This window comes from Anopheles gambiae, chromosome 2 (assembly GCF_943734735.2).
Source record: "Anopheles gambiae chromosome 2, idAnoGambNW_F1_1, whole genome shotgun sequence".
Classification (NCBI taxonomy): Eukaryota; Metazoa; Arthropoda; class Insecta; order Diptera; family Culicidae; genus Anopheles; species Anopheles gambiae.
In genome coordinates, this window is record NC_064601.1 from 100,886,019 (window position 1) to 100,911,711 (window position 25,693).

The following is a 25,693-nucleotide window of genomic DNA, read 5'->3' on the forward strand; positions in this document are numbered from 1 at the left end:
TTGCTGCAAATTAATGTGTCATTCGAAATTATCCATCATTTTTGGTGTTAATTAATAGATGATGAATTCATGAAACTTTTAACATCGGTAATATAAGTAAATACAAAGTAACGTACCTTTCGCGTAATTTGGTCTAGAAGTTTAGTTGAGCGTAATATGATACTTCTCAAATATACAAAAAGTACGAAACAAAATGTAAAAATTAATCAATGAAAAAATGAATTTTAAAAAAGAATTTTATACCAAGTTTTTTATTATTATTCAATAGTCAAAAATAGAAAAATTTCACACTATCAGAGCAACAAATTTCTCGATATAAGTATAGTAACTTCCTTTTTAAGGAAAAAAATATTTTGGTGCTTCCATTTTACTTGTACTTTGACTGTATACATTTAGGCGTTAACAATGATGAAGCGTTAAATTGCGCCTGAAACTATGCACCACGCCTAACGAATCGATCAAATGCAATTGATTTAATGTTTATTCGTGTGATATTGTATTAAATTTTTAGTATCTGTCTTATTTCGTTTCTTATGCTTTAATATACATGCAATTGCATATAGTCCGTTTGTACAATTTCAAACCAACAACGAAACGACAAACCCTACCGAATCAAGTTTACAGTGTACGCCAGCACAAAAACACACGCTCCACCATTGCCACCGCTGCTGAACGGTTTCCAACTTCCAGGCAGGCAGCTGCGCAAACTCGCTGTTTCGCGAGTGCCAAAAAAGCGCCAACTTCGCCACGCTCTCACCTACCCAGCTCGCTTCCAAACCAGCTGTGAGATGCACTCACGCACACCCTTTTGCAGCACACCGTTCAGGCCGTGCCGTCATGTGTTTACCACCCATTGCCACCCGTGCTCCAAACGGGTCGGGCTCTCTCTTGCATTCTCGCAGCGCACGGCTGCCTCTCGCACCATTGTTTGTTGACACCCACGCAGCATTATGTTGTGACGATTGCACACGTGACCAACGTGATCAATAGGAGAGCGAGAGAGCTGTGCGTGCGTGTGTGGATGTATGTATGTGTGTGTGTAGGGCTGGTGCCATGTTTGTTTCCCACTTTGTACTCGGGCTTGTGTGATAGTCAAATGCGGGAGCAAACTGTTCACCGAAGCTCACGTGATACAAACCACTCACTCTCTCGCATCGCGCTTTCTCTGCCTTCATTTTCGACCAGCTGGTGCTCGACGCACGAAAAGGATACTCATACGAAGCCGCACGATGACTCTTTATCGCTCTCTCTCTCTCTCTTTCGAAGCTCGTGAGGCTGGCAACGGCCGTTGGCTGTTCAGTCCATTCAGTCGAGATGTAGATTTGGTGCGGGTTCGTTGGATTACACTTTTTCGTCGCTACGGTGGCAAATTGGCATCCTGGTGGTGTACCGCCGACGGAAAGAGAAGGATCTGAGCATCACCGCCCGGCCCCCTCCTCCCCGCTCTCTCTCTCTCTCTCTAGTGATCCGTTACGTGCGGCAAACCCCCCGTTAGATGCGGGTGGTGCACTCGTGTGCTATTCGTGTGTTTCTCCAAAGTGCAAAGTAACGCTTAATTTACCAGCTTGCAAGCGTTGTGAACAACAGTGTGGAAGTGTTTTATTTTCTCCCAGACACGCAGAATGAAGAGTGAATCGTAGGTTAAATTCTGTAATTAACTGATATGGTTTTGCCAATTTACTGCTCAGGTTTTCCCGCCCAGTGTTTGATATGAATGGCTTAACACACAAATGGAGACGCCTGGTGGGATGCGTCTCCATCTTCTTCAAAGGAAGTTTTTCTACGCATTGCGATACTCTTGGCTAAGACTTATGGAAAGGTCAAACCTTTCTTGTTTACTGTTTCTGAATGGGAAAAATACCCTTAAATTTAGCATAGAATCAACCATAGAAATAAAGCCCTTCTTCAATCTATTTCTGAATCTACTGCCAGTGTGTGTTCGTTTGTGTATATTTTTATGCAACGATGTGAGAAGAAAAGCACAAACAGAGTGGGTGTTGTGTTTATCTTTCCAGTATCTCCCACTGGGCCCCATCGGTGGGTGTGTTTGTGTGCGCTGTTTTCGGATCACCCTGTGCTGTGTTTGTGAAAATGATAACGTGCGTGTGTGTGTGTCCTGTGCCGTTGCGAAAAGAGAGAAGTGACGCAATAGAAGCAAAAACATATCACCCAAACACACACACACACACAGCGGGATGGAAAAACGTAACACCGTTCCCTGTGCTGCGATTGACAGCTGACGAGTTATGACGAGAAGAGGCGAATCATGCAGTTACGTCAAACATTTCCACTGCTCCACTGCTAGGCAGAAAGGAACACAATATCTTTCCATTTTAATTATAAGTTTTTTTTTTTGAGACACTGAAATGAAAGTGCAATATTTAATTAAAATGCGTTGTAAAGAGATTAGTTTAATTTTTAAAATCAAAATCATATCTCCCATCACGGCCATCAAGGTCAGCCCAAAACGGTAGCACAGAGTACGGTCCATATGTTTGTGAGGCTGTCTTTTTCCACCCCAATTGGGACGCAATGTGTTAGTGTGTGTATGTGTGCCCGTGTGTATGTGTGTGCGTTGTGCCTGGGAACCGATCCGTGCCAATGCCGCCGACATGCGAATCGTTTTTGTTGTGAAACGGACGTGACCTTGAACTCGTTCCCGCAATACATCGGAAAACCGGGCCACAACAGGGGAGAAATACTGTATGTAGCAGAGAGAGAAGGAGAGAGAGAGAGAGAGAAAGAGAAACCGAGCGAGGATGACGGTTGTGAACTGCATTTTAAAAATGCATGCAAACATACTTCCCCGTGCCGTGCCGTGGAATTGGGAGTAAAGTAGAGCAATTTACGATGACTTCTCCGTTTTCGCCTCCTCCACCCCCAGTTCTGCCCAGTGGAAAAGTAGTCGAGTGCGATAGCGGCTTGCACAGTTTGCAGGGCGAGAATCTGCATCCGGTATCCGGTGTGTCGTCACGCTGCGTCTCTGCCCGTGTGGGCGCCCTTTACGAAACGTAGAGAAACAAACAAAACTGGACACCAATTTTTGCGGATTTTTCGCTTGGCAGAGCTGCCTGCCCGGGTGGAAATGACTGTGCAAGCATTGCCACCGTCCTGCATGCTGCTGCAGAGAGCTGCGAGTTGATGGAACAAAAAAAAAAACGATCCTTTTAGCTGATACGGTTATGCAAATATGATCCTTTTCTTTAATAAAACGAACCAAAAGTTAAGTCTAGCCGCCGTGATACGGAGTTGTGTGTTTTTTTGCTTTCTACACTTCGTTCGTTGCGATGGTACGGTTATGTGAGGCACAATTTTTCAAAAGTGTCATTAAGTGGTTTCAAAAACTGACGAAGGTTCATGTTCGCGGTGCCAGAAGGACGGTACTGTGCTGGTACCTACGGCCAGCGCTAGCAGCGCCTATGCGAAACCACGTTCGTTTCTAGTTGTGCTGTATCTGTGTGCCTGTGCCTGTGTGTGTATGGGAATGAGAATTCAGAGAAAGTTTTCCATCAGCATTTGCGAGCACAGCCATATGCGCCTTGCTGTGATTATGATTGATGATCACAGCGAGGGTTTGGTGGGGCTTCCCTCTGGTGGCGGAAAGAGAATGAATTTCCCTGGGATGTGTGTGTGTGTGTGTGTGTGTGTGTTTTTGTAACCTTTCCACACTTTACAGCCACTCATGCCACTCATCCTGTGTGCTGTGTGGAATTGGATGTGATTTTTCATGCAAAATGTAATGAAATTAGGTACCGAATGCGTCCTGCCGAGCTGCAGTTGCTTCTGTTGCAGGGGATTTATTTTCCTCCGCTTCCGCTATGTTTTGTGCTATTTTCCCATTTTATAAGCAAAAGTAAACGGCAGCAATGATTGCTTGAGCAAAGGGAGAGAAAACAAATAATATTTAATCTATCTTCACTCCCTATTCTCCGTCCATTTGCAGGGAGGAACATAAAAACGGCAAAAAATGCACAACCGTAGCGAAAGTAATAATTCCAACACACTAATGAGTCTCTGGAGGAAACGGTGCATAGACAGAGAGGAATAGAGCGAGTGGGCAAGCAAAAAACGAGCAACCACCGGAAAAGTTAGAGACTCCGGAACAGTGTGATTGCATCGGTGTAACCCAAACTGCTGCAGCACACAACACACACACACACACACACACTCACTTAACCGTTTTTGCATCAAGTAAATGAGAAACGGTCTGGCCAAGTTGTCCCTTTTGCAGCGGTATGCTTGTGCCGGCGCTGACGTTTCTACTTTCCTGCGTTGCGTTGTAATGTGTTTGGACCATTTTTTCCTCCTCGTGTGTGTTGAAGGGGAGAAAATAGTATTTTTATTTCTCGCTTCACAATCTTTTTTTGCAACAAAAAATATAGCTTATGAGGGTTTAATAATTATGGAAATTGTCTACTAGTTACCGGCTAAAACTGCTAACAACTTTTGGATTGCTATTACTTTTGTCAACGAAATGTAAAGATAATTACAATTGGGGGTAAAATCAAATAAAAGTAGTAATTTACAGACTTATTAACGCATCGATGGGCACATACAAGAACACACAATATGGTATGTAATTGTATGGACAAAAATGCTCGAACTAATTAATGTTTGCCCTGTCGATGAATATTGCTCTTCCAGTGCTGCTGGATGCAATGGAATTTGCATATGTATTTTTTATTTAAAATTCATCTTTCATAAGACTTTCAATCACGCGCGCATGCAACGATGCAATTATATCAAGGGAAAATCAAAAAGATACATTTAAAAAGCATATAATTATGATCGTGGTAATTACAGACACCCCAAAGGCAGAAAGATTATTGATAACCAGGCAGGTTAAATGGTCCTTAATTGTGATGTAAGTTAATGTGTACTTATAACCATCACATAGCCAATTAAGTCTATAGACAATAGACAAAGTTTACGAAAATATTAAAAAAAACATAATACAGTTCTCATTTTTTAAATATAGATGTATTGTAGTGTGTATTAAATTTTTGATGTCATGCTTTTAACACAACCAACACATTTATTTTTGAATTCCCAATTTCCCTCACATTGCTGGGTATAAAATCAATAAGCAAAGGCAAACCGTCCCGTCCCGTACCAGCGGGATAGTAATTGACAATTTAATATAAGTATGCTTTCACTCATCCGAAACGGCTCGTGGAAGCCCCAGCAAGTCGGTCTCCGTCCCGATCTGCACTTCATTTGGTGGACGGGGACGGAAGCTTAAGCTAATTAGCATAAATCAGTAGCATAAGTAATGATGTCTTAAAGCAGCAGCAGCAGCAGCAGCAGCGTTCCTTCGGGTTCTCCTCCAGGTTCTCCTCCTCCGGGTAGCGACGCAGGCAGTTACTTCGTTGAGCAGGAATTTTCCACCACCACCACGGATTTTGAGGTGTGCCTTTTTCTGTGCCACTTTTCCTCATGCTCGCGCTTTTCATCGCACTTTTTTTTTTCGTTCGGCTGCTCGAATATTAGTTACGCGCTTTGCTTGTGTGCGTACCGCCGGTGCATGGGCTAGGCATGTGACCAAATTTTCTTTCCATTCACTTTTGTCATTATGATTTGCCGTTCCGGCTTAAGCTTGGCGGAATAATCGATTTGCTACGTGGTGCCGGAAAACGCGCCGCACTACGTGGCAGAAGGATCGACGGCCCGTAGTGCTGCTTTACTGCTTTTGTGTGTCGATGGAAACAACATGATGATGTACCGTGATTGGATTATGCTATTAAATTTACATCATTCGTGATTCTATTGTTATTGGTGTAGGAAGTATGCGAACCGAATATGGAACGCTGACAAAGCAGCACTCTGTCTGTGGAGAGTGTAAAGTAATTCTAATTAATGACGCGATTTATTAGGCATAAACTAATCATTTTATAATTACGAAACATATCTTTTTGTTTGACATATACATGACTGCAGTCGCAAGTGAGGTACGACCAATTGCAATGTTTGTGAAGTTGTAAAATTTAAAACATTTTTTTTCTTGATTGTTATATATATTTTTATAGGTGTGCGTGTGTCTATGTGCTAGAGGCGAATGAGTGAAAAGTTAATCCAGAATAGGAATAGTGTGATTACTAAATGTGTTAAAATCAAAATAGAAAAATAAATAGTTCAAAGTGTATGTTGTGAACGAAAAAATAATTGAAAAGTGTAAACACAGTGCTGGAAAAGGTGCTTAATGTGAGAAGCTTGCTCGGTTTAACTTGAGGTAAGTTGTTGTATTTTTTATTACTTCATTAGTTTTACATACTTTATATATGGAACAAACATTACATTTAGTTAATTTCGGGTATTGGGACCCTTTCCGTTTTTAGTTGAAATTTCAGCCTGTCCGCTGTTTGCAATGTATAGCAGGTTTCGAGCAGCTATCTAAGTCGGTATAATATACAGGTGGGCTTATCCCAAGGTGTATGCATTTAGATGGCTGATTTTTATCGCTTCTGTTTCTGAATTAAGATTTTAAGAGCGTTTTGTGTATTCGTCAAGCCTCCAGAAAGCTTGTTTGAACAAAAGTTTTCACCCATCCTGTCAAAAAGTGATATTCAAATTTGGTTATAAAAAGACCACCTGGACTGCATAAACTTTGATTCTGTATTCCATCACCAGATCTCTTTAATGCACCTTGGGATAAATGTAAACACCTCCTTGTTTTGCCATTTTTCGAGCAGGTACTCGAATCTAATTCTAGCTTTGTGGCTAGAATAATCTAGACTGAAAATTGCAGGCTAGTTTTGTGTGTGGTTTTGTATGGAGTGTTTACATGATTTGAGCCTCCAACTGTCAAACTCCATACAATAGTCTGACTAGAATCGTGATGAGCCCCATTCTTAGCTGTGGTCCTTCGAATGGAGCCGTTTTTGAGATTCATACGTTTTTGAAAAAAAAAAAACATGTGCGACATCATCCTAGCTTTATATAAACAAGAATATATCAACAGATTAAATATTTGTATCTTGAATGCAAGATTCTTAAAGCGAAAGGGTGGCTTAAATCAATGTGAGATAGCGTACTCTTCTGTAAAACAGTCCATTTATCTTACTTATTCATCAATACATTGGCTTTGAACGCTGTGCTGTCCACCGAACAACGTTCATTGGCAATGTTCACGGAAGAAAACTTGTTGAATATTTCAATATCGGTCTAGCTTCTACCACGTGCAACGAGAGCGAGAGTGTGGGAAACAGAGAAAACTGCTCATTGTGTGTGTGTGATTACATTGTAAGGTGTACATATGTTTGCTAGCCTCACTCTTCGCAAACCCGCTTGCTTTCCGAACGTTGGTGGCCAATGCGCTGTAGAACGAGCCCGAGCAAGTGACCAGTTTCTCATCGTTTATTCAGCTAAGACGTGTATGTGAGTGTGTTGCAGCACACTCTACCCGGTGTTGAATGAGTAAAAGCGAACAAACAACACTCAAGCGTAGTCCTTCCACCGATGCATCCCCCCTCTGCCTGTCCCCAATTGATTGGAGAGGCGATTGAGGGCCGCTGGACAGGCTGAAGTAACTGCCAATGATTTTTTTTATGTCAGCATCAGCGGTCTGTTTTGAAGTGTTGCTTGCCGTGCATGAATCATCCTGAAGTGGCTTTGATAATTGTAACGTTTGTGTGACGGGTTGATTGATAAGCGTAGCGGCTCTCGGGGTATAAAATGAGGAAGACCCGCTTCACTGGCGGCTAGACTCTCATTAGCTGCTAATAGAGACAACGGAAAGTTGCGTCTTGTGTCAGTTGTAGTAGCGTTGCACTTATCCGCTCAAAATGAAAGCGCTCACGTGTTGTTTGGTGATTGTTCTTAGCGTTTCGGTGGTGCTGATTTATGGCGATAGTCGCCAGTGGGGTCGCCGAGTGTCTGGAGATCGTCTGCTCGATTATGCCGTGGTCGTGAACAACTCGCTGCCAGTGCCGGAGAAGAGCAGCATCTATCGCTATCTTCCTGCTGCGGTACGTAGCGTGTGAAGCAAATCTGCCCAAAAGAAAAAAAAAAAAGAAGCAATCGTTTCCATCGTGCAGTTGACAACTTAAACCGTTTGTGTGCTTTACTCTACCCACAGGGAGCGTACCGGCCACCGAACATTACGGCTATCTTCACCCGTGATAACGTGCCGGGCGGCAAAGGTGGCTTTGCGGGAATCGTTTCCGGTGGAGTGAACCAATCGAATGTGACGCTGAAACTTACCTCCAAACCGTACCAGCGGTTTAACTTTACGATCGAGATTTACGGAAAGTAACGCTGTAAGAGAATAAAAGGCACGAAACTGAGTTTCAGCCTCTCCACGCGTGAAGCAGTGTTTATAGTTAGCGTGATAGTGGAAACAAAAGTTTAGAGTTATTTTTTTGTATTTCTATCAAATCAAACTGAAATACGAGGTTTCATGCATCGAATGAAAGTTTATTGAACTCCGCATTGGATAAACATAATTTCCCGTGAAATTACACTCTTTTATGTTTTTTATTATAACTTCCCCATTTTTCCACGATCATTTACGTGAAATTATCGTAAAATTACTAGGGACAGTAAAAATAAAGATTATGTTTATACGAGATGATATTTGTCCGTTAGGGAATAAAATAATCTTGCGTTTTGTGCATAAAACATAATATTGCAGAATGTTTATGAAAAACAACGACAAACAATGTTAAATTTATTCTCACACTACCTATTTTTACACCTTAAGGCTCTTAATGTGAGAAAATAGGTAGCGTGAAAATTTGTTTTTTCCCTCTACAATTTTCTCCTATTTCTTTAAAATATTATGTTTTATGCACAAAACGCAAAATTATTGTATTCCCTAAAGAACAAATATCATTTCGTATAAACATAATCTTTGTTTTTACTGTCCCTAGTAATTTTACGATAATTTCACGTAAATGATCGTGGAAAAATGGGGAAGTTATAATAAAAAAACATAAAAGAGTGTAATTTCACGTGAAATTATGTTTATCCAATGCGGAGTTCAATAAACTTTCATTCGATGCATAAAACATCATATTTCATTCAAATGCAAACCATAAATACAATAAAAAAGTTATATGTTCTTTTCCACTTTTCCGACTCGAACCACTGCTTTAGTGGCGAGTGAGCTCCAATTTTTGTTGTTATTTTATTGCATTCCACTTAAGCATCTGAACAGCTTTGCGTTGAGAAACAAAGGGCAAATCACCAAACATGCATCCCAAGGCGGGAAGGGTTTCAAAATGTGCAAACGTTGAAATCGTCTGTTCGTAAAGTAACTTTCCGGCAGCGGAATCAATGCTACCGGCAAAAGGCCACAGTGATGCTGTCAAATGTTCTCACCGAACGAGAGAGAGCTGAAACTTTTCGCAAGCAATCGGAAGACAAATGGGAAAATAATTGTGCGGCCAAGGAAACCGGAAGCAAAACGCCACTGGGGGGCAGGAAATGGAAAATTGAAAACCAACCCATTCGGTTTCCAACACCTTCCCCTTGGGCTCCTTTAGCACAGCTCACACACATATGTGAGCATAAATCAATTTCCGCTCGACTGCTTGAAGGATTGGAGCAAAAAGAGTTATTGTTTTTCTCACGCAAGAGTTGCGCGTCTTTGCCACGCTAGATGCATTACGCTTTGTGCGCTGTTCTAAGGGATGAGAGCAGAAAGCTGTCTTCACACCAGTGGGAGAGGACGGGTGCTAAGCCAATCTCAAAAAAGGCTTCCAGTTTTTCTGCTTTCATTACTTTTGCATCACTGTCTTTGGTATGGTTTTTGCACTACGGCCGCTCTCACACCGTTTAGTTCAATATTTTTCGGCTTTAGGAGTGATGCGATAATAAAGAGAAGGATGTGTGTTGCCAAAGGGGGGGAAGAAAGAAGGATACACATCCTTTACCTAAGCTTTAGGTCCTATTTTTTTTGCTCGATCGTTATCTGTCTGTTGCCTATGGTACGCTTACGGCTTTTCTTGAATGTGAACGGCCCGAGAAGCGTCTGAGTTCTATTTATTAATATTGGATTGATGGATTCGATACGCTGATTTGCTGCAAAGAATGAATCACAGCAGCTTTCCATCGCTCTTGAATCACTAATCGTCTTGCAGTGAGGAATAACAAAACTGTTATACTTGAACATTTGCTAAGGAGTTTTTTGAAAGGGTTAAGTAAAAATAAGTTTTTTTTACAGTTGTTTAATTGCTTGTTGATTGCAAACAGCTTTCTAAAGCAAAAGAAGCTTTTGAGCGAAAGCACATAGCTTTGTAATTGAAGATGTGGGATTATTAGACTTTTCGATTTTTTAGTTCAAATAGTTTGTGTGTAGGAAATTGCAGCAATTTAGGCGTTAACAAAGTCAGTTGTATTTTTGATTAAAAAAGCATACCTTTGAGAGATTTTTTCAGTATGTTTGCCCAAAAATGTTTCGATGATTCCTGGTACTTTCCGTAGTCTGGTAATACATGGGACTGGGTGACTGGTCCCGCGCCCACGTGACCGTTTTGTCGTGTCGCGTCGTGTTGCCCCCCCGACGTTCAGGCACCCTGTTTCCCGGGTTACCCACCCCCTTCCTGGTTTGCCGTGTGCCACCATCCGCCCAAGGGGTTGGGTCAAGCCCGTGTACCCAAGCTTGGATATGTGGTGGCACACGTTACCAATCTGCACGCCGAGGACGCGTCGGAATAGGAGTTGGATGGGAGAGCCTATATTATCCCTCGAGGGGCTTCGGATCCCATCCCATTGCAAACCGTGAGCGGTTTCGGACACTTCTGAGACAGGCCAAGACCGCAAAGCGAGTGTTAATCTTGTTCTTTTTGGCTCAACAACCGTTGTCGGTCAATGCCTGCCTGTACCACTACTTGTGGGCTTGTCTTTCGGTTTCGACTTATAGATTCCCCCCATAGCAGGATAGTCAGTCCTGCGTATGACGGCGCGGGCCATTCGGGGCTTGAACCCATGACGGGCATTTTATTTATTTATTTATTTATTTATTTACCAACATATGTGTCTTGCACTCTTGAGGCTGTGACAAGTTTAGTACTTAAAACCTATCCTACACCTAAGTCCAAAATTATTCCCCTAACATCTCCCTTGATCCAGTGTCGCCAAAATTGAAGATTAATAAAATATTTCTTTAAATGCGTTGGTCGTTAAATTAAAATCAAAGTGATGGAACCATGTATTGAATTGCCTTGTCATAGCTAGTAACGGTTCGTTGTATCCATATAAGATACGCCTGTTCTCGCCGACAAGTAAGTAACGAGAGCGAAGAGGTCTCGTTGGCGCGTAGATATTGATCATCTCTAGTTAATAAGGGGCGTCTAATTCGTTTTTTAATATTTTGGCTACAAATACACATTGGTATTGGTGGTCGAGCGTCTATAGGCCAAGCAGAAGGCAACGCGAGCGATAATTTGGCATGGTTGTAAGTCCTCTGAATTGGTCGCATTTTAAAGCAAGTCTTGTAAACTTCCGTTGTATTGCCTCTATTCTGTTAATCAGCGTAGTGCAATTCGGCAACCAAAGAATTGAGCAATACTCCACGCGCAAGCGCACCAGACCAGTAAACAGCGACTTAAGACATAAGACATCATTAAATTCACGGAACTGTCGAAAAATAAAACCTAGCATCTTGTATGCCTTGTTAACAGTGTTGTCAATATGTAATATGTCAATATGTAGAGTCTAGTGTAACACCTAGATGACAGACTTCATGGCGACAATCGAACACACTGCCTAACAACGAATAATTATACTTGATCGTTTTTTTAGTCTATGAAACGTAATAATGAAACATTTATCAAGGACTAACTCTAGATCATTTTTTTGACAAGTACCAAACCCATTTATAATATTTTGAAGGATGATGCAATCGTTAGGACTCTTAACCGGTAAAAAGAGTTTGACGTCGTCAGCATACATTAAACGGCACACAATACGTTAAATCATTAATAAATATAAAAAATATAAGAGGTCCTAAATTACTGCCTTGCGGGACACCGGTAAGCTCCCAAATGGGACATGAACTCGATTCAACGGACTACATTTTCTAGACTAGAGTTTCTATTATTCATTCATTTTGATAACACAACTCTGTTTTGCTGCTCAGCAACGATTACACCGAGTCGACTAAACACGGCTTCTCCGACAGCTAAAAACTCCATAACAACCGTTTCTTGTCTGAAGCATCGCCAGCATTGCCAACCCACATCATATCTGCATATCGTTCGGTGCTATCGAAAGTGCCTTCCCACCAACCCGAACGTAACCTGATGACATTTGACAGCACCAGCATCCCCAAGTGTGCTAGGACGTGCGTGTGGGCGCATTTTACTTTCACACACAACACGGCACCAAGCATTCGCTATCTGCATCTTAATACCCGCTGGAGATGTCCCTTCCCTCCCCCAACGTGGTATGATATTCGATTAAATTTGTGTTTCAGTTACGGTTTTCCCACGAACCACCTTGCGAGTGTATCGTATTTTTTGGAAGATCGGAGCACACTGTGCCCACACGCAGCTTGCGGGCGAACAAAATGCCCTGCTCCCGCGTGTAGGCGGCTCGAATCGTCCTGTGCCATCGTGTCATCCGTATGACGGTGTCGGTTGCTTGGGAGATTCTTTTTTATGTTTGCTGCTTTGCTCTGCCGGTGAAAATAACCGTGGGAATTTTGAGCCCTGCCCCTGTCGTCGGCTCCTAAAGGAACGAACGAAGCTGCTATTTGTGTTGCCCGAAGGTGAAAAGTGTGTCTTCCACGCACTGCTTATGCAACGGGTCGAAGAATGCGAAGTCCTTGCGAAGATGCGAGCAAGCAGTGTGTCGTTGTTGTGTTGTTTTTATTTTCGGTTTCATATGTCAGTAGCGGGAAAAATGTAAAGTGTATGCTCCCTGGCTTTTGCATTGCCGTTTTGGTTCGCGCGGGCGTATGACGTCGCTCGGGAGAAGCATTCCACTCATTACTCAGACGAATATTTATTGTATTCAGCAGCTTCCATCCCACCAGCCAGCTGCCCGGCGACTTCGGAACAACTGTAATCTTCATACTTTCCACATGCAAACCGCCCCCAAAACGTAAAGCGCTCGTTTAGAATGATGGCTATGTTTGGTATGAGCGCTGTCTAGGGTTTGGACGGCTGCGTTCTCTCCTCGTTTCGCTTTCTTTCTTTCTTTTTTGCATTACTGATTGTTGCCCTTTTCCTGCAGAACAAATGCCATTTCAGAGACTGTAGCTGTTTGCCGTTCGGCTCGAGTTGCAGTCCAAACGAACCCAACGTCCCAATGTTGGCTCACCGTCCGCCTTTCACCGCACAAGCGAAGTGAATCCCCTGGCGGGGCAGAAATATTCAGAACATAAATTGTTTTCTCTGCTCGTGAGGACTTCGGCCAACTCACCGCTCACACGACCCTGCGGTGCTGCTGGGCAGCTGCTCTGGGACATCCGAAAATGTCCTTGGCGTGTCCTTTCGCCATAGTCGCTGGCGGTGTTGGAGGTTGGAGGAGAAAAATCGAACTGCAAAACTTTCATATTCCACTCGGAATGTACATCATTCCGCGTGCCAGCTGTCAGGGTTTGATTGTTTTTTGGCGGAAGCAGTGAGAGCGAAACGATGCGAGATATGGAAAATAAAAATAAACGAAATGCCACACGCACGCACATGATTGACTGCCCGTCGCCGGGTGTATTGGAATGCGTTTTTGAAGAGTTTGAAAGCTTGGCCCTTTCTGTTGCATTTTTGTGGAGTGAAAAATACACTTTTTGGTGCTGTGGTTAGGCTGCGCCCGGGACACAATATTCATATACCGTGGGAATTGAAGTGCGTTTGAAAATGTCATTACGGACGAGTGGACTGCTCGATGTGCGCTGAAAGGATTTTAATTGGAAAGGGAAGTATACTTGGAGATTTTTTTAATAACCACAGCACTGTTGTAAATGGCAGCTATAGCAGTAATTGGAGGGAAAATGGAAGTAAAAATGATATTTTGACTTTATGGTTGTATTTATTTGTTATTAAATTGATATATGAGATTTAATTTCCAGTAAAATGACTTTTTTCATAATTACATTAAAATTTACTTGTTTTCTTGTTCCGTCGTTTCGTTAAATTATTGAAGAATGACATCATAAAGCATTATTTATGTTAGGATCGATCTAAAAGTATCTGAAATGCCCATATTGCACTTTAATGTTTGCTCTATAGGTACCATTAGGTAGAAAGAAACATGAAACGCCTAAAGTTAGGCAAACTGAAGCACATTATTGCTTTATTCAACAATGGTTTAATAACTTTAAATGTATTAAATTTTTAAAGGATCAAATAAATGGCTTTGCAATACTTTAATTTGTACTTTTCAAATTTCGTGGAATCTACCAACTACTGAAATTGAAATAGCAATGTTTTTGATCAAACAAATGTCACGAATATTCTCGACCAGGCGAGGAGAGCACAGCAGAACAGGGACACGATAAACGGTGACAATGTGCCGCTACCCTTATCCGGTCAATATCCGGTGGCACAAATTGTGGACTTATCGTTCAATTTCATCATCCATCTGCGTGCTTGTTTTCGATGAGCGGCTCAATCCGTTTCAATCAAGTGCTGACCGTCCCCGGGTTTCGGAGGATCTCGAGTGGAGGAAGTTTGTTACTTCCTGTTCAAAATGTTGCGGCAGATAGGCTTCGCTCTTGCCCGTTGGTAGTGAACCGAAATGTTAAACGAATGACCGTTGCGATGATTCGGCAAAACCGTCGAGTCATCGAAAGCTGAAGCCTTAGCGGAAAATAAACCTCCTGAAGCCTGCCGAAGGCGGCTCAAACATGCTTCTCTTTGTGTGTGTGTGTGTGTGTGTGTGTGTGTGTGTGTGTGTGCAGCTTTCCGTTTTTTTTTTTGCTGTGAAGGACACGATGTGGTACTCTTTTTCGTTCATTTCTGTGATGTTTTTTTGCAAACATATAAAACACATACAAAAAAACCTCAAAAAAATACGCTCGTGACCAGTCATCCACATTTTGGAAGCAATAAATCTTCCTTCCGTGGAAGGACGCGCTTTCTTCCCGCGCTATGGACCGCGCTCATAATTCGTTCACCATCATTTTGACACGATCTCCCCCAGATGGTGGGAGTGGGGAAAAAAAAAAACTCGAACAAAAAATCGTTTGCATTCTCCAGCGCAGGAACGCTCCAAAACCGAACCTATTATTCCTAGCATCATTCCGTACCGTTTGAAAGCCTTTGAAAATTGTCAGGCGGGGCACGGAGACGGTGGCGCACAAATGGCAAAATTCCTGCTACATTCCGCCCCCTTTTTTGGGGACGGGGTGGCAAGAAAACACAACAGCGCCCACGGTTCATTACCGTGCCGGGTCTGATTGAAAATGGTTCCCCTGCGGGGGCGGGGGCTCAATATCGATAAAAGAAAGGAATGTGCCGCACGGGGAATGTACGGAAACGGTACTAAAGTGGCGCTGCGTGGGTGGTGTGCACGCCACGCCGGGGGCACGTCAAATATGGATCAGTTTGCAATTATATTTTTGCGTTTGTACTGAATATTTGGAATGTTTTTGAGCGGTTGGCGTTTTTATTTTTTTTACTTTTGCTACTGCTGTGTTCCGATGCAGTATAATTTTCTTTACACAGAATAATGGAAAGAAAATTAATGGAGACGAAGGCGTCACTTTCTGTGGCTAACATAATTACCGTTCTGTTCTGTTGAATACAGACAGACTGCAAGAAACTGTTTTTTAACATTATTTTATCAGCTTTCAGGACTGTTATTTATAATTTTAAATAGTCTGGAGCTTATTATAGACATATTTACCAGATTTTTTCAGCAACTTCCATTCCTTACGCTATGTTTGAAATTGAAATGTATGTAGTAAAGCTTTATTTATGATAATCATTTCATTCGAATAACCATTTTATTCGTCCTTCCTGGCTACGCCTAAAGGTATGCAATAAAAGTACGTTCTACGCCAAAATGTATGCAATAAGAGAATATATTTCTATTTCTGTTTTAGGTTAACATTAAACAGTAAAAAAGTGAATGTTTGCATGTTGTATAACACATTCTCAGTAGTTTCTGTCTGTGACTTATTTTTCCTTTCTTGCTTGCCCACGCTCCCTGCCCTGCACTCCCTGTGCTGTTCTCCTTCACATACAAGTTACGACATGTTTATTTTCGTTATCCTGTCACAATCGTCCCCAATCGTTAAATCGTACTTTAATGCCTGGTTCCGTTGTTTACACGGGCGCGTTCAGGGACGCAAACCCAACTCCCCTCGTTCGCCCGATAGATATTCCGGATTAGTTTATGACTGTTTGTCACGAAAACTAAAGCCACTAGCCGTCCTTTTTTTGTTTGCCTCCCACTGAAACGCGTCCCTCATAACACTGGCTGGAACTGCAGTGAACCCTTTTTCCGATGGCGCTTAGGGGACATAACTTTCGCCTTTTCTGCCCCACCATTCCCGGGGTGGCGAGCAGGATGCTGTCCCAACCCTCAGTAGAGGGGCAATTGGCTATGGATAAGCAGGAAATTCCGTAACATTCCGCTCCGGTTTATCGTTAGTGTGCTGACAAAGCACTGTTTGCAGAAAATGATCCCCGAATCAAGAACGAACTACACCATCATTGCTTGAAACTAAATAAAAACCTCTGTTTGACTTGATACGGGAAATTAATTATGGCATTGGTGTAAAGCAAGCTGCAGCAGCAAGCGCTTTTTTTTAAACTTTATTCACGGTAAACACGTACCAAACTACACAACTTTTTTAGTTGTGTATTCCTCTTTTGCAAGAGAATGCAGTGACATTTTTTCGTGTGCTGAAAATTCAATTCCTTTCCCCTGGAGAAATCGCGACACAGAGGGTCAAGGAGAAATGAACGTTTTGCGGGCATCGTAAACTGGAACGCGAATGGTTGCTGTTGCGGTTGAAGCAAAGATTGCTTAAAGAAGCAGAACAAAAAACTAACAGCAACAACAACATCATTTTCCGGATACGAGGCGAGGGGGAACACAAGTCGTTTGTGTCCTGCTGGCACAATACTCTCCCGGCGGTATTATACCAACATTGGGTATTTTTGCTGCCGTTTGCTGCCTTTTACTACATCATTGACGATGGTCAGTTTATAGGTCGTAGGAGCTGTGCTGTGCTGTGTGTATGTTTGCTCGTTAGCTAAGGGGTTGCTGCTTTTGCAGTACAGTAAGCAGCGACTTGACAATCAACAAGCGGAGCAATTTCAATCTGGATGATGAAGGAGGGGATTGCAAAAAAAAAAAGAATCAGGAAATGATGAGATTGTGTTTACAGACCGAAAGCTGCAAGCGTAATGAGTTTTAATTGCAGGTTCGTGAGCGATTGTCTGCCGCTCGCCAGTCGTAATGAAGACGAAGGAAAGGGATTTTATGGATGGGGCGCGAAAGTAAACCTAATTGATTTAAATTGCTCGCGGCAAACGATGATACTACAATAAGTCGTAGTAGTGGGGAAGATTAATGGCAAGGTTTAATGCATATGTAATCAAAATGAGAAGCTTTTATTGAAGAATGCATACATTTTGATTAATTATCAATTTACTAAATATCGAACATCGTGTTTGCACTGTGTTTCTCAATTTGTTTGCTCTATTTTGTTAAACTGAGGTAGATTGTCTTTATAAATTGAATGTTAACGGAATAAATTTTGCCTTTTTGAGTAATTTGGTTTTCAGTTTGCAGATTTGCTTGGATGATACGATCCTTTGAAGGCAAATCTTGCTCCAAACATAATCAAAAAGTGATAAAGAATCATTTGCGATTTAAATTGTTTCATAACACCATTTGAAGCAGTACATAATTAGTTTTTTTACAGAGTTTTATATTTTTGTGATGGTCTTTGCTCAAAAGACGTCGGCTTACATTACCAATTGAATTATTATTTTTAAAATATTATTTTCAACCAATTTAGCCTTTCCAATTTAAAAAGTCGTGATTGATCATCCATCCCAAATATTAAGAGTCAAACCCGTTCATAGCGAATCACATATTGATTAGCTGTCAAAATACATTAAACTTCATTCTACATGGGCGATTCCAGCCAGCACCACAGTGCAAAACTTTCTGATCCATCAATACCCATCCGGTCGAGGTAACTTAATCCAAAAGTCCTCCCATCTCCATCAGTTTCCTCCCGAAACATCACTCTATAACGAGCTCGTTTTGATTCGATACCACAGCATACGGAATAAAATAAACAAAAGAGGTCGAGCACAACGAACTGTGGTTGGCGATTGGTTTGCTGGTTACAAAATGTACGGAGCATTGTGCGAAAAAGAAAAACTAAAACCCCCTGCAAGAAGCGAAAGAATGTATGAATACAGCGTCCCGCAAAATGAAATGCCTATTTTTGGTATCGATTTTTCACTCCCTACACTCGCCGGATTTGGCGAATGCTGGCTCCGTGGAAGGATGACACTGCTGACCGATCGATTTCGGTGCCATCCCGGGGACCCCCGGTCGTCCCGTCCGTGCCAACCCGCTTTGATTGACTGCAATCGCTGCGAACCGGTTCAATCCAGCGGAGGAAAAGCGGATAGATTTGTACCCTCACACAATCACTTGCCAGGATCAGTGCAAACCAGCGATACAAGCGAGATAGAAGGGAATGGAATTTTTTAGCTGGAAGGTGAGGTGGGCTCGTGTTTCTTCGTTTCCCTGTTCAATGAACTCCACGAACCCTAGAAGATTCCCTCCTCTGTGATGGAACGGAGCGAAAGCGAACGAATGGAATAGAGAGATTACTTCATTTTCTTTTTTCTCTTCTCGCTTTCTCCGGACCCATCAGTGGCAGGATGAAACCACCCTGTAGGCTTATCATAACACCCGTCTCTGTTCCTATTTCTTTATCAGTTCGCATAGTTTGCCACCAGAGACCGGGCCGGTGGACAGTGTTGGGCTCGGCGCTGCAGTGATATAAAAGAAAAAAGATGGCACACAACTACACACACACACACAGGCCCATGTCAACATCCGGGTTCGGGTGGTATTCGTTAAACGAAGCTTTTTCTCCACTCCTCGGAAAAGCTTCCACCACGCAACACCAATGCTTCCCGGAGCGAAAAAGGAATTCTTTACGGTCGCTTCTTGCTGGGCTTCTGGAGATAATGGGCTGACGATGAGCGGAAAAGCACACCGTGCACAAAGTGTGGCATGACACAGTCGCGCTCTTCTCCGTCCGCTTTTCATCTCGCTGTGTGTGTGTGTGTGTCTGTCCTATTATTTCCTGTTCCGCCTTTTTCAATGAGCCATCGAAACGACAGCGACACAGTGAGAGTGTAGTGCGGACGACTATGCGGACACGCGGCAGTGTCGTTGCCAGCTTTACGAGCCGTTTCCCTTGGCTACCATCCGCGCGGTGAATGAAAATTATCGCACCTTTTTCCACTTCATCCACACGCCTTCTGGGGGGGGGGGGGGACCCGGTTGTTTCAGTGCGCGGTGGAACAGTAGGCGTATACGAGCCGCATTGCTTTTCAACCAAATTCCACTCCACGGCACACTGTGTGCTGGAAGCCAAAAAATGTTCATACTTCCAAGTATTTGACTTTGCGTTCGCTTTTCGGAATGGGAGGGAAGGAATGGACCGAAAGGAAATAAGAAACAAATTTCCCGCAGGCGTGTGGTGCCCCGTTTTTTTTTCCTAAGAAGTCCACGAATGAAGTTCTTGCATAAAACAGGGTCAGCTTTTCCTCTCCCCGCTTATGTTTGCCTGTTGTTTGTGAATGCAGCCGTCCCCCCGTCAGTGCATCGGGGAAGTGAAAAGCAAAAACTCCTGTGACACAATTTTTCAATGCCACAAGAAGGCACAAGAGCACACACACAGCCACTCACAAACAAGCAGATCTTTCCATTCGGATTTAATAAGCTGCTCTGGGTGTGAGTGCAAGCATGGAAAATGGGGAAAAGATTCCTGTTGGGATTTGAAACGATACAAAACTCGGAGAGAAAAACCCACGGTGGAACGGAAAGGATGATCGACGTCGGAAGTGTTTCGGTATTTAATTTGCCTAACAAGCGACCGACGACGACGACGACGACGAGAGCGAACGAACATCCCCATGGGCAGGGCACAGCAATGATAAGAAAACGAGAGGCAAAATCGTTAACATAACACACCAGAGGAAATGTGGAAACAGTATGGAGGAAGAGGCGAACGGTGGTTGGAGGAATTTATTCTTGCGGCGAGTTTCCTTTGTGCTGGATCGCACGTACGGATCTCTGTGTATGTGTGTGTGTGTGTGCAAAGGAAGAAGGAAAAATAAAATGAGGAAAAAATCATGCTTCCAATTTTAATTCCGCAGCCTCGCTCGGCGTGTTATTCTTTAACGATTTTGTTAGTTTTTTTTTGTGATGCTGCTCTTCTACGTCTTCTGTGTCCTTTCCTTTCCCACTGCTTTACCGATGGCCTTGGGCGGTTTATGTTTCAACGTCTTTTCCTCGCTGTCACGCTTTCTTGCTTCGTGTAGCGCAGCCAGTGAATATGAAGATGATGATGATGATGATTTCCGGCAGAATTTAACGTATTTAAAGCTAACAATTTCATGCGTGAATGGGTACACGGGAAGTACTGTGTGGTGCTGTAGTGTTGTGTGCCGTTTTTCTTAAACTTTTTTACATCACAAATGTGCTGAAATTGTTTATTAATTTTTATCCCACACAGCATGTTTCTGAATTCGTTTTGACACTTGACAAGGACAAATGGAGCATGGAAAGTCTTTAAATCGTCGCTGTATTATTGAATAAAAATTCTCTAAAAATGTTTACGTTTCAGCCCTTGTTCTATGTTGACAATTTTAAAACTAAATATTGGAAAAGTGATTTTTTTTATTTTCATTTGATTTTCAAGAAAAAGTATTAATATTCGCCTTTCAAAAAATTAAACCTTTCATATTTATCAACAACCACCAGAAACTCCACGCACGTAAATTTGAACCTTTTCGGTTAAAAGTTTTACCAGACCCTTACCAGAAAAGAAAAAAAATGCGGTGCGAAAAACAAATCCAATAAATAATTTTTCTTCGCCTGCCTTCGAAATGGTTCGCTTCAAGACATTCCACTCATTTCTCAAAAAACTTTCCATTTGCTGGCAAAGCAAAAATACCTCCCCGTGTAGGTTCTGTTTGCCCAATGGCGGATGAAAACCCGGCGGGGTTAGGGTTGGGAAGGAAAATCGAAATAACAGAAGAAAATATCCTCCCCTACCGCGCCTACCGACCGCTTATCGGTTTGTTCTACCCCTTCTTACCCACAAATCATGATCAAACACACCGTTTACGGGGAAAAATCGGGGTCGACTGCTGCCCCTCCGACTTCCCGGGCGCTGAAAAAGCGCTGAACCAACAATACCAAAGGTTTGAGATTAATGAGAAGGAACGGGAGAAAAACATGTTTTTCGTGCTTACCACACACACCCACACACACAGTGCCGCAGATAAAAGATTTTCGACGCCGTCAGCATGTTGCTGCAAAGTTTCTTATCCCGTCCATCGTCTCCGTTACGCTCTTTTTACGGTGGTAAGCCTCATATTTCCCTCTCAATCCTCCCCGGTTTTTTGTATCAATAATCCATGGCAAATGTTAACATTTCATTCCCTCTGGAAGGACGCCATCAAAAATTCATCTTTTCGCTCCACCGCCGCCCGCCATGTTTTGTGTGGATACGGGTGGCAAAAACGACTTGCGAATGATTTTTGCACCGATTGTGTCGATCGATCGGGTTAAAGTTGGGATGGATGGGGTTGGATTTTGTGTTCTTAGAACCCCACCCCTCCCCCCCCACCTCCCCCTCCCAAACCATTTTCCAATCCGTCTCTCTGCAAACGGCGCATACACAAACATGGCGTACGAACGGCTGGGCGTCTCCATGGGAACCGCGCGCTCCAAGACGGAACAACCCCCGGCAAGTATGCAAAGCGAACAGTTAAAAGCCCCATTCATACGCACCACAACCACCCACTCCAAAAAAAAGGGCACCGCAGCAAAACAGCTGGTAACTGGAGCGCCGCGGGCAACATATGGAGCGCATGGGCAAATAAGTCGTGAGAAAGTGCTCACATGGCCGGAGCTGGAGGAGTTGCTTTCTGGGTCGGTGGGATGTGTGTGAGAAAAAGTACGGTGACAAATGCAATCACTACCAATCATTTGTCCATTTTCATTCAAATAGGCTTGTTGTGCGGAGGCGAGCGAGAAGAAGCAGAATGGCAGAACAGAACAGAACAGAACGTAGTCAACAGTGTCGCGGGGGGGACTTTGTGGACCGAGTGGGTCGTGAAGAGAATTAAAGCAAGGCAAACAAACTTTGAATACATGAATGAATCACTGTCTAGGGCCAACCGGTTTCATTCTTCTACAGCAGTGGAAATAAAAACGGGAAGAAAAAGGCAAATAGAAAACGGGAAGAGAAGAATACACGCTCTTCTTGATTTATTTTAGATCGGAATAGAAATGAGCAGCATCAGGCTGATTAGGAGGATGCTGTGTTTGCTATTTAGACAGACAAACCATTCATCCATCGTCTATCTTGATGTTTGATGAAGCAATTTGGCACCGGGATTGACTGCCGTACGGGTCCGAAAAAAAAGCAATAAATCAAATCAGAACCAATGAACACACTGCTCATGCCTGTGCCCGAAAGCCTGGAACCAGGGGGCGAGATTAAATCAGACTGCTGTGTAAATAGGACTCTCATTATGACATCGGTTGATGGCCCAGTTTTGCAAATGATTAGTTGTGTTTCGTTGTTTTGTATGATGATGAAAATTGGACGAAATGACCAGTAAGTTAGAAAATGTTATGAAAAACGTTTCAAATACGTTTCTGACGAACTTGGTAATGAGATGTCTAGTTGCTCTAAATTACAGGAAGATTCTTTTAGGCGGCGTTCTGGCACCAATCGAACAAGACATCCGAATCAAACAAACAAAGCAAACATCGTGTCAAACTTTGTCACTTTGAATCTGTCTGTGATGGTAAATAACTCTACTCTGCTACTCTGATTTGCTGAATCTCCCCCATGCAGCTGGATATTGATTTAATCTATGAAAATGCATTATTTTCAAGATGAAAATATAGGCGTTTTGTTGTGCAGGTCTATAAACAGGTATATAAAGGCCGGGGGACATTGCCCGTATTCGCTAGTGTAATATGGATTTTCACTAGCGCATCTGGCGGCGGCTAGTGAAAGCTTTTTTTGGTCATCGAGGGAATGGTCGGTCCGGATCTCAAAATAAAGTATTATTTTCATCGTTTTTTGATATGAAAATGTATTATTTTCATGCAAAACAATGTTTATCTACCTTTACTCAACTTTTATTGTCCGTTTTAAGTAAAAAATATGGATAAATAACATATTTTCGAAACGGCTCCAAATTGTTTGGCAAAATGCTTCGGTCTGCCGCCGCCAGATGCGCTAGTGAAAATCGAAATTACACTAGCGAGTACGGACAATGTACCCCGGCCTTAAGACAACGAACAGATGTCAGAACGCCTTCCGAACAAAGTCGTGTTTGGTTGTCTTGTTCGATTGATGTCAGAGCGCCGCCTTAGTTGGTCACTATCAAAATGTCATACGCTTTTGGATGATCCTCCAAGGCTTTTCAATGAAATCAGTAATTATCAGACAAACAAACAAAACATCTTTATCTCCTTTTTATAAACCTATTGTGTCTAACGGAAATGTTGACATGCACCTAAAATTGCAACATTTCTTGCTTGCCCGTACTATCATATCCACTTGTTACACAACCCACTTGCCGTAAGTAAGCCAACAATTTCCCTATTATGTAGTAGCTTTGTGAAGCATTTTACTATCGCACTTGAGTTATAAATTACACCAGATAAAATATTATCCCCGCTCCCCCCCCTCCCAAAAAAAAAAACGAACCACAACCTCCAATCGATGATCAAAACCCGGATCCATCCCCTCAGCAACATTGTTCCACTGGCGTGCAAAAGCGGACGTTTTGGTGGCGTATTTTTATCTGCCCCGAACAGAAAGCTCTCGTTCGCCGCAGACAAAAGCTGCTGCTGCTGCTGCTGTGTGTATGTCCGCATGGTGCGGTCTCCGCATGGCCGCCGGGCCTTGACCGTTTCGGGAAAATGGTCGGAAAAATCAGGTACTTTAGCACGTTCTCGCAAAACGTTTACGATACGGATCGTATGATATAAATGTATCCCACTGGACACACACACACTGGCAAAGCGGGACAGTGTTGTGGGTCGAGATGATGGGACGAGGTGAGCGATATCGTGGTGTTGTCCCCCTTTGAAGGGAGAGCAACGTGCCCGGATTGTCCGGTACCGATGATGGTTTACTGCGGCACGGGGAACGTTACACCCGTACAGCATCCGTGCAGAAGCAGCAGCAACCGGGAAGTAGGCGGCAAGTGGCAACTTGGGCCAGCTTGGACCGGTCGGTTGGGCCTGTAATCTTCTTTCTTGTCTGCCACGCGCTCTTGTAAACGAGAATTTATTTTTCCGCATGCGGCAAACGTGAATGCGGCATGCCGCCCTTCGGTGCGGGACCATTTGCCCATGCAGCAGTGAACAAACACCCCTATGGTTCGGGTCCGTCCATCCGATGGCGGAAGCATATTTTTGATGAAAGCTGCCTGATAGTGGACGGATGGTGTGTGTGTGTGTGTGAGTTATTTTCCGTATTGTTATTTCTCTCTTGTGCAATGGCAAATTGCGTTTATTTTAAGTTTTTCCGCTTCTGGAGAGCTTTTTTTTGCGGCATCGTGCGCAGCATGAAAGCTCGCTAGAAATCAAAGGCGGTGGTTGGTGCGTGAGTTTGAGACGTGATAATAAATCAAATGCATCACCAGTGAGTGCTTCATAGGTTTCTTTAGGTTTGGGATTTTTTGTAAATAAACGTAAACGCTCGTCGGATGCTCTTCATTTACATGCAGAGCACAGCGTGGATAAGATTGCTCTGTGTAGAATAGCAAACAAAACTGTTAGGATTGAAGTACTAGAGGTGCTTTTGCTCAACGGAGCAGAACCTAACTAAGCTTTTTAAAGCAATGCTCTTAACATAAATTGCTTAATTTATTTAAAACAAAAGAACCACAACTTACACTTCCAAGTACAAGTGTTTTGATGTCCATAAGCCACTTAAAACATTCCAATTCTATCCATCAATAAATTACAAAAACCACTCTCAATGTATCCTTAGCCCAATGTACAATCGCTTGATAGTTCTTGGAAGTGTACGGGAAGGTGCTGCTATTCCAAAAACCAATAAATCAATTCTCTTCAACACGGCCACACCGCGCGTGAACCAGAACCAGATCGGAGTGGAAGGTTTTTACCTTGAAAATCGGACCCGGTCGGGTGTGCAAACACACTTCCACACTTTAGCGAATGCGACACACCGAAAACCAACCCACCATCTCGGCCGAACGTTATCGAGTTGATGCCGTATTAAACCAACACCAGCCGAGCCCCCCTCCTTTCTATTTGCAAACTTCCACCAAACTGTCCAAGAAGACAGCACGAGCGACTGTGTACCGGGAATACCGGGAAGGCAGTTAGGCAGTCAGGCAAATGGAACGATACGGCGGAACCCATAAACCCCAGACGATGACGACGACGACGTGGACGTACATACCAGAACCACCGTCCATCCACGTGCCAAGTACGTGCGTAATGGCTTCCGGGTGGTTCCGGGTGGTACGGCAATGGC

At 43.1% G+C, this 25,693-nt stretch overlaps 2 protein-coding genes across 4 annotated transcripts in view; both read left to right on the plus strand.

Moving 5' to 3' along the window:
* The first annotated feature begins 1,291 nt into the window (after positions 1-1,291).
* LOC1277055 (uncharacterized) overlaps positions 1,292-25,693 on the plus strand; it is a 140,047-nt gene continuing 115,645 nt past the window's right edge. For 2 of the 3 annotated variants that reach the window (XM_061650382.1, XM_061650385.1), the window contains exons 1-2: positions 1,292-1,636; positions 6,027-6,229. The gene's annotated coding sequence lies outside the window, so the exon portion shown is untranslated. Of the gene's footprint in view, positions 1,637-1,969; positions 5,408-6,026; positions 6,230-25,693 lie in introns of those variants that run through there. The other variant, XM_061650384.1, reaches the window with a different exon arrangement.
* On the plus strand, positions 7,697-9,110 carry LOC1277050 (probable salivary secreted peptide). Its single transcript, XM_316478.5, has 2 exons — positions 7,697-7,964; positions 8,075-9,110. Exons 1-2 carry the CDS (start codon positions 7,782-7,784, stop codon positions 8,249-8,251), a joined length of 360 nt encoding a protein of 119 aa, XP_316478.4. The 5' UTR covers positions 7,697-7,781; the 3' UTR covers positions 8,252-9,110.

What these genes read in the sequence shown, in the direction of transcription:
- LOC1277050 (XM_316478.5), top strand. Translation starts at nt 7,782, where the DNA reads ATGAAAGCGCTCACGTGTTGTTTGGTGATTGTTCTTAGCGTTTCGGTG. An exon ending in ATCGCTATCTTCCTGCTGCG is followed by an intron (nt 7,965 to 8,074) that starts GTACGTAGCGTG and finishes CTCTACCCACAG; the next exon opens with GGAGCGTACCGGCCACCGAA.